This window comes from Labrus bergylta, chromosome 11, assembly GCF_963930695.1.
Source record: "Labrus bergylta chromosome 11, fLabBer1.1, whole genome shotgun sequence".
Lineage (NCBI taxonomy): Eukaryota > Metazoa > Chordata > Actinopteri > Labriformes > Labridae > Labrus > Labrus bergylta.
In genome coordinates, this window is record NC_089205.1 from 25,793,204 (window position 1) to 25,804,303 (window position 11,100).

At 39.8% G+C, this 11,100-nt stretch overlaps 1 protein-coding gene across 1 annotated transcript; it reads right to left on the bottom strand.

Moving 5' to 3' along the window:
• Positions 1-2,158: 2,158 nt before the first annotated feature.
• Positions 2,159-9,951, bottom strand: LOC109995499 (uncharacterized). Its single transcript, XM_020649237.3, has 13 exons — positions 9,710-9,951; positions 8,715-8,890; positions 6,981-8,639; positions 6,756-6,895; positions 6,489-6,660; positions 6,251-6,355; positions 5,187-5,379; positions 4,550-5,097; positions 4,299-4,443; positions 3,970-4,201; positions 3,104-3,232; positions 2,794-2,856; positions 2,159-2,699 (listed from the first exon to the last, which is right to left on the bottom strand). The coding sequence occupies exons 1-13, from the start codon at positions 9,757-9,759 to the stop codon at positions 2,331-2,333; spliced, it is 3,981 nt and encodes a 1,326-aa protein (XP_020504893.2). The 5' UTR covers positions 9,760-9,951; the 3' UTR covers positions 2,159-2,330.
• Positions 9,952-11,100: the final 1,149 nt, after the last annotated feature.

Sequence of the window (11,100 nt, forward strand, 5' to 3'; positions counted from 1 at the left end):
AAGAGAGACAGCAGCGTTTTTTTGTTGTTTGTTGCCTGCTTGATGTCTCTGGATAAAATAAACCACCCTATGACCTTCAATCATCAACTGGGCCAGGGATGGGCAACTTTGGTCACGGCAAGGGCCACATTCAATGAATTCTCCCATCCAAAGGGCCAAATTGTAGTATACAAAAACGATCAATTATGAATAAATTATAAAAAAAATCAATTATGTCTCAAATTTAACTCAACATATGCCAGTAAGCAAATATTATTATGGACGTATTTCTGGTTTTCATGATTTCATGGCTGATTTTGTCACATTTTCTTCATGTTTCCATCTAATTGATATGTAAAAATTGACCTGAGGGCCACCTCGAGGGTTGATGGGGGCCACATGTGGCCCCTGGGCCGCCAGTTGCCCACCCCTGACCTGGACAATGGACTTATTAATACATCCTGCATAAGAGTCGCCCTCTAGGTGCCTCAGTGGCTTTATTATGAGTTTGTGTTAAGTTTATAATTTGTTTGGAATTTTTGTTATTTATAGACTATAGATATCGCCACTACAAATATGTTAAACACATAGGTTATACATCACTGATAATTTGCCATCAACACATCCCCACATCTAATACCCCCTCTTATTTTTACCTCTAAATGAAACATAACACATTCATCATAAAAGTACACTCAGTTTACTGCACATTGCACATATTGCTCAAGTTTACTTTTTCTTTAAATTTTCTTTTCTTTTCTTTAACTTTTTTTTTGTACCTTTTGCACAATTTAGAATTTATTACTGTAAATATTATTTATTTTATTTTACCTTATTTTATTTTATCTATTTACCTTATCTTATTTTATCTTATTTTGGTTGTATTGCACCGCGGGACGGAGACAAACGCAATTTCAAAATATGTCTGGCATATTTTGAAATTGACAATAAAGTTGACTTTGACTTTGACTTTGATAAAATTGTACAAGCTCCAAGAAGTGCTCCTTACAATAATGCCATTTTAATATTTTTATGCTACGTATTTTGCAATGCATATATGCGCGTCACGTTAGTTCTTGTTCCAGAGAAAGACTGTGTATACAAGCCTCAGGGTGTTAAGCAAAATATTTGTTTTACTTTGCGTTTACAGTCTGAACTTTTAGCTTGAAGGGTAAACAGAACACGTCCTTTGCGACCTGTCACAGCTTACACACAGTCTACCAGATGCAGTCATGCGGATCAGAGCATTATGATGCGGATGTTGTATTTAAGTGCACCTGATGTAACTTTTCCATTTTCTGTGGCACAGTTTCATTTATCTTCCTCGAGTGACCTGATATTTTATAAATGTAAAACCCATCCATCAGTTAAACTGAATGGACTCTATTTCGCGTATACTGGCCTCAAATTAGCGACAGAAGCCTGGCCTGCCTTTAATTCATTATATTATACTTTTTAGGTTACTTGTCACACATGGTAGCACTTAGCATTGTCATGACATTAACCTGCCATCCCAATTTATTAGTACACAAAAACAGACAGTTTCATGTCACTGTCAATCAAGGTCTCAACTGTTTGTTTGTTTTTGCTTCACTTGCAGCAGGATTTAATTAGGCGATCATTGCAGCCATGATCATATTTGCCTTTCTTCAGACTGTTATAAGGATTTCTTTGTATCAGTGCTGAGTAAAGGTTATTGTTTGTATGTTCATTAATGTTTCAACCGTCACATATTTAGATTCTTTTTTTAGTTGTGTATAAGTAGCTCAGGTAATTAAAGGTTTTTCCTTCATTGAGCTTGGTACATTTTTACAAAAAGTACTGACTTTAGTCCTCATACTTACACTGCTCGTGAAGAATAATGCTGAACCATGCAGGGCTGGAAATGAGAATAGAATCTTACTCAAAAGATTTCTTCTTGACTGGCATAACACAAAAAAGAGGTTAGACAGCAAAGTGAATGAGCAACTCCTAACTGGTTACATAATGATGTTTACAAGAAACAAACTCCTCCAGAATCTGCCGTAAATGCTTCTCGGGATGCATCACAAAAGCACTTTGCACTTATTCAAGAGCAGAAATATTGATTTTACAAACTCAAAAGTTTATTCAAGTGACACAGACTTTATTGTGTGCCATCTTTGTGATGTAAAAATAATACAATGAACTTAACAATAACAAAAATATCACATATATATATATATATATATATATATTTAAAGGAAACGTGTTTACTCATGCTTATTGTTAGATAAAAAATGAACATATCTTTTAACTAGCATTACAGTGAATGTTGCTGTTGAACACATAATCAGCAAATATCAGGATTTTATATATTGGTTGTCTAATTTTTAGCAGTTTTTCTGTAGAAAAATCTGCATATCGACCTTTTCTGGTAGAATGTGTGCCCTCTCCTGACTTATTGTGTCTCCTGCTGTTGAAAACACTCTCTCCCCAGGAGTAGACGACGCTTGCACACAGAGGTATGAGTTAGAGAGTTCGGACAGGAGAGCCAGAGTGGTCCGTCTCTCCCACCACCAGGCCAGAGTGTCCTGTGATGTGGGTATAGCAGGCAGTTTCCTGTACAGCTGTATCTCTTGCTGGACTCTTTCAGGTAGTGAAAGTGTGTTTTCCGCTGATGCACTGCTCTTTAGGGCTCTGTCTTCCTCCTCAAAAAGCTCCTCCAGGGCAGTTAGCCTCGGCCTTTTGGGAAGCAGAGTCTGAAAAAATGGAAATGAAGCAAAAAAATGAAAACAATGTTGATACAAGTTGGGGCGACATCAACAAATGTTTGTGTTGTGTGGACTGAATTACCTCATTTGAATACTCTTCATCGCTGTCCTCGTGTAAAAGTCTGTGTTCCTCTGAGTTTGAAACCTTAAGAATAAATTAAATTAGAGACTTTGAAATGGAATCCAGAAACTGCCAAAAAAAGGCGAGTGTGTCAACTCATCAGCTTTAAATTCAACAGGAGCAGAAATTCTGAGTGTCGGAAATCGTCTGCAGTCAAAGAGGAAGAGTGTTGTCTGAGAAGTAAGGACAGCTCTCTCAGGAATAAAACAATATAACACAATACACTTAAGGACAAAGTGTAACATTGGTAAATAAAAAGGGAGAGCCGTACCTCTCTCAAGGTTGCAGCCCTAACCGCAGCCGTTTTCACTCTGCACCAAATCTCATCTGAGTCAATGCTGTTCTTGAACCTTGGATCCATAGCGCTGGACTCCTGTAGGAACTTCCAGGTAGCAGCATCCTGAAATCAAGCACACAGACTCAAATCTTTCAAGTTATTTGTGATAAAACCTGAGAAGACAACAGCCGAGTTCAGCCACATTGTGCACAGAGTCTGAGCTGAAACCTTTGGTCCCTGATTTGCTGTCTACAAATAATCCTCTTTATTTAGGATCTAAATGTTTCTCCCTTTTGTAGGTCACTTCTGAGATGCAGGAGGAAAAGCTTTCAAACACCAACCACTTCTGTTCAAGGAACCCAACACACATCTCCTGATAACAGAAGTATGACAGTTGCTGTTACCTTCTTACCAGTTCTCAACAGAGAGCAGAATCGGTTGATTATTGCTTCATTATTAGTAGGCCTACCCTGTATTTAGTTTCACCCTGGTTCCCTTAACATTGACGGTTTCTCCTGATGTCCCAGTCATGTACTTCAAAGTGTTCCAACAAAGCTCCAGGTACTGCAGGCCTTTACCTGCTGGATTTCTGTACATTTTCATTCACTATCGAGCTCTATTTCATCGCAATGCTTCTGCAATTACTATGAATGTTTTATAATTCTGCTATATTTTTTACTTTGTATCACATGACCTGTCAGGTGACCCCAGGGGTTGTACATATGGAGGTGAGTCTCCTCACTTGTCTGGTGAAAGAGCTAAGGCCTGAAGCGTCACATGTGGTGATAAACTTCATTAAATGCAACTTGGAGCAGCTTCTGGTGCGGGGACTCAATCGTCCTTTTAAATATTCTACATACCCTGTAACATGTGGACAGGTCAGCCCAGACTTTTTCCTTGAGTGTGGCTGTGAAGAGAGAGTCCTCGTCCCCGGGTTCAAAGTGGGCCTCCAGTTTTTTCAGGATGGGAAATATCTGACTACATGAAGGACTCTTGTCGGCTGAGACACAGAGAGTAGACGTGTACAGGGGCTTCATGGTCCTTATGAACTCCTCTGCTTTCCAGTAATCATCGTCTGAGAGCGTTTCCAGCCTTGGAATACATTTTGGAAAGAATAAAAAAACAAACAGGTTATTCTACACAACTAACAATACATTTTTTTATTACTATTACCTTTCACTTTAATCACCTCTTTTTCTCAAAAGAAGGTTTGATCTGGGGATCTGTTGTGGCGGCCTGGATGGCAGAAAACTGCTCTACAAACCTCTCCACCATGAGGTACAGAGAGTTCCAGTGTGCTTGGACATCGATTACTAAAGAGTGTCGCGGTAGATCTGAAAAACAAACACAATCCTGATGTTCACCGCCTTACATTCATGCAGTTTATCTACTTTGTGTTGCAGCCATAGAGGAAGAAAGGATCATATATATTGCACTCACTCAAAAGCTTTTGCTTCTCTTGCAGAACAGTTTGAGCTGCTGAGGAACTTTGCATTCCCACAACTGCAGCTCTAATCTTTGATGTCCATCGTACCACAGTGTTGCTGGTGTAAACCTTCTGAGCTGCTCCGTTGAGAATTTGGGCGAAGCATCTCAGCTTCCTGAACTTCAGTTTCTTTATGTCTCTGTCCACACTGAACGCATTATCCACTGTCATGGCAACAACTTTGCCTCCGACACCAAACTCCTTCAGTACAGCAGCTACCTGCTCGGCCACTGCTGTGTCTGCCTGAGCGTCGTAAACCTGGTTAGTACGCAGCACTTTATGCACCATCTGGCCTTTTGTTATGAAGTGCAAAGAAACTGTCCTGTATTGGTCACGGTTAACACTTGACCACCAGTCGCATGTCAATGCAGCCTTAGACACGTGCAGCAGCTCTTTCATGACACTTTTTTTCTCTGCAGAGAACCATGAAGGAATCAGTTTGTTTGTGAGCTGATCTCTGGAAGGCAGGCAGTACTTTGGGTTTAGCACTTCTGTCATCTCTCTGTGTGAGATAGGAAAGATAAAACGCAGCTCATCAGAGGAAGTTAAAACAACATCAGAAAAGCCAAGGTCAAAAATACAAAAACCTACCTGAACCACGGTGACTCTACTGTCGACACAGGATGTAATCCCTTAACAAGAAATCTGGCCACAGCTCTGTGACACTCATCTGTTCTTTCTTTAGTTAGCCTCTTTCTTTCAGCCAGAGAGAAGGAGGTCGAGACGGCAGACGCTGCGGCTTCTTTCAGTTTATCGTCTAACTTAGATTTATAGCCGGGACTTCCTGTATAAAAATAGTACAGAAGATAACTCACCTGAACAGTCCTGCATAACATGACCTTACATTTCAAATGAAAATTATGTGACAAAGAAAAATGTCAAACAGTCTTTTTGTAAAAGAAATCTCATCTTTCCAATACCAAAGTATCAAAAAGAAATCACCCCTTGCTGAAGCCCGAGCTGTAATCATTAAAAATAACATATTTCTAAAAGTAGATTGAAGGTGTTGGATGATGATGCATCAGGTTGTAGATGCTTTGACTGTTGCACTTCTGCTCTGTGACACAGGACATGTTGACCGGTGTTTGTAAATTATTGAAGTGTTGGATGTCTAGAACTTTGTTCAAATGTGCTGCTGCGTCGTCTTGTCCAGGACACTCTTTGAATAAAATAGATTCTTACAGTCGATGAGGCTTTAGCTTGTTAAATACTCTTTTAATAGAATAGTTAAGAAAAAGATGCTTGTTATTTCTAACCAATGGTGTTAAATCGCTAAAGAGTCACATTGCTATCACTCAAGTCAAAGAATATCAACACATTCTCATGATGGAAAAATATGAAAAAGACAATCAATGTTGTTGTTTTTTTGCCGGAGAGAATAAATCTCAGATGATCAATAAATGATTTATCAAAAGAAGGTTCTCTCTTAACTTCCGTTGTGTGAAACTGCAAATATCTTCATGTAACTTTATTGTTACAAAGAGCAGCGTGAATTAGTCAGCTGCATGAACAAGACTTTGACATTTTTCTCAGTGTGTTTAAAGTAAATCTTGAGATAATAACAGGATTATCTCGATGACCTTAAAAAAACAAATCAATTTGCAAACTGTGAAAATGTCAAATTGATTCACTACAAGTTTTCAAAGTACACTTACGAGCTTCCAGGCTGCTCGATATGATCTCCAGGCACGCTGAATCCCAGAAGTCGTCTGCATTTACTTCTCCAGTGAAGGATTCAGGCAAGTCCTTGATCTCAATCCCTACAAAAAAGTGTTTCTGAATTACTGACCAGATGGTGTGGGATCAAACACATATTCTTCTGTTCACCTATCAGGTTATGTATCAGTATTCATTGCCAGTGCATGAAAACCCAGAGATGCATGAAATGCTCACCTGCCATGTTGAAAACGCCTTTTAGATAAAGATCCATCATGACCTCAGACTGACAGGTGTGACTTGTAAGAGCTTCAAAGTGAAGGTACGCCTGAAGCACCTCCAAGCCACATGAAGACTTGACACCTACTGTCCGCTCCAGCACCTCCACTCCACCATCAGCAGCGTGAATCTGGAAAAGGCCAAAAAGCATTTCCAAACAATAAATTCACAATGATGAAACAAATACATAAAACCAAAAGCACGTTTGCTTCTTTCATGGCTTACCTTGATGGAGTTTTGCAGAAGCATGCACAGTTGCAGACTCAGGATTATGTGGTTGTTGTAGTTGTGAAGCCCCTCCCCCCACTCCTGGTAACGGTAGACCATCTGACAGTCTGGACACTTTCTGGAAAGTGTGGAATTATCTGGAGAACGTAAAAAGATGTGTTAGTGTGGCTGCCAAAACAACAAACAAAAAATCTAAATAGACCATAGATTAACTTGACAAACCTTCTGTCATTCCTGTTAGAGTTATGACTCTGGCTTTGTTGGTGATCAAAATCGGTTCTGATAAGAAGACGTCACCCTGGCACACCTGGCAGACTGTTTCAGATGGAACCAAATGCTTTGGAAACCGTGTTTCAGGCTCCAACTGGTCGATGTCCCCTGGAAACATGTTGGGTAATTTCTTTTGGTTGTAAATGTACGCCGCCATCTGTTTTAGAGGCTCCTCTCCAGTGGAGGTTTCTGTGGAGGTTTCCACAGGTGAGTCGTCTATCAGCTCAGAAGGGCTCATGGGTGCGTCTTGTTTCGCATTAGAGGATAATAAATCTTTCTTGGTTTGGAAAAGAAACCATTTGGCAAGACATCTGTGCAAGCAGGGAACCCTACCTCGAGAACAAACACAATGCCAAATCCTTCCTTTTAGAGTAAAGGTCACAAATAATCGACCCAACTTGCTGCACTGGGACATGTTCGGCTCAAACACAGACAAATACAAGCAATGACTTCCACCGAGATCCACAAGGGCGACAAGCGGCGCTCCGTTCTGAGAGGCTATGTCACGATAGTTAAGGCACTTGGCAGCCATGTCCTTTCCAATCCGTTTATCGACAGTCAGTTCCTGCAACAGCTCTGGTTTCAGGTCGACTCTGTTTGCGCGAGTTAAACAGAAATCCACAGAGCGTAGATGAGGACACTGGCTCTCGGGCAAGTTGCTCCGCTTTCGAAAATCTGAAACGCTCTTGCACCGATCCTCTTCGCACATCATGTGGTTCGTGCTACTCAACCTCTGTTTGATGACGTGCAGAGGTACGGCAGTGGCCTTGTACGCCTTTGCTACAGCATACACACTGTTATTCACGTCAATACACTGACTCTTAAGATGGTTTTTGGCTGTTATGTCCCTTTCAGAAATTAAGTGTTTCCGAAGATTATGTATTCTCAGATTCTTTGGGTTTAAGTAAAGGTTGCACAGCGGACATTTTATTTTTCTCCGTACCGTGCCGTGTATTTGTCCTGGTGGCTTCATAGGGTTTTCTGTTGGAGAAGCAGAGTGGACTGCTGGGGTTGTAGGCTGAACGGGTAAGTCAGGCAAACCAGCAGGCTGGAAAGCTGTAGCTGGGGGGACAACAGCTGGAGAAGGACACTGACCGAGTGTGGATTTTTGAGGAGTAGGAGACTTATCTGAGGTTGACTGAGGTGTAACAAGAGGCTGAGGTGGAACAGGGCGCTTATCTGCCAATGGTTGTGGCTGAGCAGGGGGTTCAGCTGGACCAGGGGGGTGGCCTGATGTTGGTGAAACAGGAGGCTCAGAAGAAGCAGGAGGTTGTCTTGAGGTGGATTTTGGCTGAGCAGGGGGCTGGCCTGATGTGGACTCTGCTTTAACAAAGGGTTTAGGGGGAGCAGGATTCTGTCCCATCACGACAGTTTGCTGAAGAGGGGCAGCGAGGTTGACCAGGAGGATGACACGTTGACCTGCTGCAGAAACGGGCTGAGCAGGAGTCGAGGGCGGAATTGCAGCCTTAACACGTGTCAAACTTTGCATCTCAACACAATTGTTCATGTGTCTTTCAAAATGTTTCCGGGTCATGATCGTCCTGGGACAGTACGGACAGTGGAAATGTCTTTCTCTTCTGCACTTCAGCTGGCAAACATGGATATTGAATTCTGAAAAAGGAAAAAAAGAATTCATGAAGGCGAAAATATTATATTATTAGAGAGATATAGAGTTTAAAGTCTGACCTCCATGTTTCAAGGCCCTCATTCTGTGGATTTCAACGTGTGTCCAAACATTTGCATATTCTGCTTTCGGCTTGTAGACCGAAGCCTGGCAGAAGGGACAGTGGTAAAGCTTGCACGTTTTGCACAACTCCAGACGCACGCGGCCATCCGACTGCTTTCGCACTGTGATGTGCAACCTAAAGACAAACAAACAATTCACCAACATGACGGTGAATGTGGCTGTATTAGATATCATAGAGGACAAACTATGAATAGTGTTGTGAAACTGGAGCAGGGAACTCGATTGGTTTTCTCATTTGAGCTTGAATCAGAGTAAAGTTTAGTTCTTGACTCTGGTTTGGTGCAGATACTCTACAGGTGTGTGCTTTTGTTAGGTGTCTCATCTGGGCTCTGTTATAGTGATGTAATGCATGCAACAGGGTCGTTTTGCCTTCATGTAACTGTAAGCAAAGTAATCTACTTTTTTTTGGCATGTATTGTTTTTTTTGAGTTGGTTTTCTTTTACGTACACAGTTTGAAACTACATAACTGTCCTGAAAGGTGGTTTCCAGTTACTGATATGTCTCGATAAGCTTTATTTCCACAAGAGGCCCAACACACATTTTTAACTTTATATTTATTGCAGATGCAAGAAACTCTGATGCCATTACTTTTGGCTCTTAAGATTATAAAAATGTTGTCAAAACAGAATCATTGTATCTTTGTGATATCAAAACAAATGCTCCTCAGCTCCGCCTTCACAATTGCAATTATGTTTTTATTAATGACGTAGGCTAAGACAAAAGAGATACACATATTTGGATAAAACGACACAGACTATAAATGTATGCTTAATCAGGGGCAGTTGAATTAGTTGACTTGACTCTTAAAGCAGATAGATAACATTAGCATTGAGTGTTCTTCAAATATAAATACTACTCAACAATATCGTACAACGAAAGGTGAAAACAGTTTATTATTAATTTACATTGTAGCCCTCCAAACACTCCTCTTACCCTCCAACACGCCCAGAAATGTCCTCACACGCCCCGCACTCCTGCGCCATCTTGGCTGCAGGCTCCAGACTCAGGCTAAATGATAATGCTCCTGGTGGGATACTTCAGGGCTTGTGTCCTTTTTCTATAAAGGTTGAGGGGTTCAGCTGAGGTGGGATGAGGCAGAGGACTCGTAACAGGGGGACATGCAGACCAACTTCAGGAAATGTCGGTGCCTTGGTCTGCAGCAGTGCCCTCTAAAGGCTCTGGTCTGCAGGCTTCTGTTGCTGTGAGAGGGTATTTAAGCCCTGAGAACAACCTGACAGGAACAGTCCCCTCAAGAAATCCCATTCCCCTTTTTTACTACTCTGTCTATATGGATGTTTTAGGCCATGTGCTGTGAGTAGGTTAATGAGCAGGAACTATACAGTTATTAATCGTACTATGTAAAAAAAAAAAAAAAAGTTTTTACTTTTCCAAACTGGAGACTTTGTGAAGAGTTTGATTTTTCTACTGCTGGTGCCTGAAATGCTAAACTCAGGCTACAACGACTACGATTAACTGTATTTGCTGTTGGGCTTTAACATACTATGAGGGACAAAAAATGACTAAAGTATAAATAAATAAATAAACGTTGGGTGAAATGCATACAATAATGTATAGATAAATAAATAATTAAATAAATGCATCAATAAATATAGAAATAAATATATAAATGCTGAAAACAATACACCAATGAATAAATAATAAATACACTTTGTTAATGAAAAAGGCTATTTATATATTTTTACATGTATTTATTTATTTATTTATTAGCGTATTCCTACAGTTATATATGTATCAATGCATACATTTCCACATTAATTGAGTTATTAATTTATTTCCGTATTTTTACATTTACACATCTATTTATTTCTGTGTCCAGGTCGTAAGAGGAAAAGTAAATTTGCTTCTGTCTGTTTTTCAAAATTATGTAATGGATAGCCCACTTGATTTACATATTTACTTTTCCTTGTACAACATGGACACAGAAATACATAAATAAATATATGAATATATTTATTTATATATTAATTTTTATATGAATTGTTGCATATATATATATTTATTTAATTATTTATTTATTTCTACATTATTGTATGCATTTCTCCCAACATTTATTTATTTATACCATAGATTTATACTTTAGTCATTTTTTGTCCCTCATAGACTGTATATATATATATTTCCCCATTTTTTCATAACTATATTAACATCTAGAGACAATTATAAATGTCTCGCTGCTGAGACTAGGGCTCCGCTGTAAAATGTATAATTTATTATATTATTATTTATTTATTTGTACAGTCTATGTGTAAAACAGGGTGACGGATTACGCTGTCCCTTATAAAAACAAACAGGTTTACTGCCCT

Coding starts and splice junctions, on each gene's coding strand:
- LOC109995499 (XM_020649237.3), bottom strand. CDS start 9,759: ATGGCGCAGGAGTGCGGGGCGTGTGAGGACATTTCTGGGCGTGTTGGA. Junction 4,202..4,298: donor CCTTCTTTTGAGAAAAAGAG/GTGATTAAAGTG, acceptor ATGTATTCCAAG/GCTGGAAACGCTCTCAGACG. Junction 2,857..3,103: donor GGGCTGCAACCTTGAGAGAG/GTACGGCTCTCC, acceptor TTTATTCTTAAG/GTTTCAAACTCAGAGGAACA.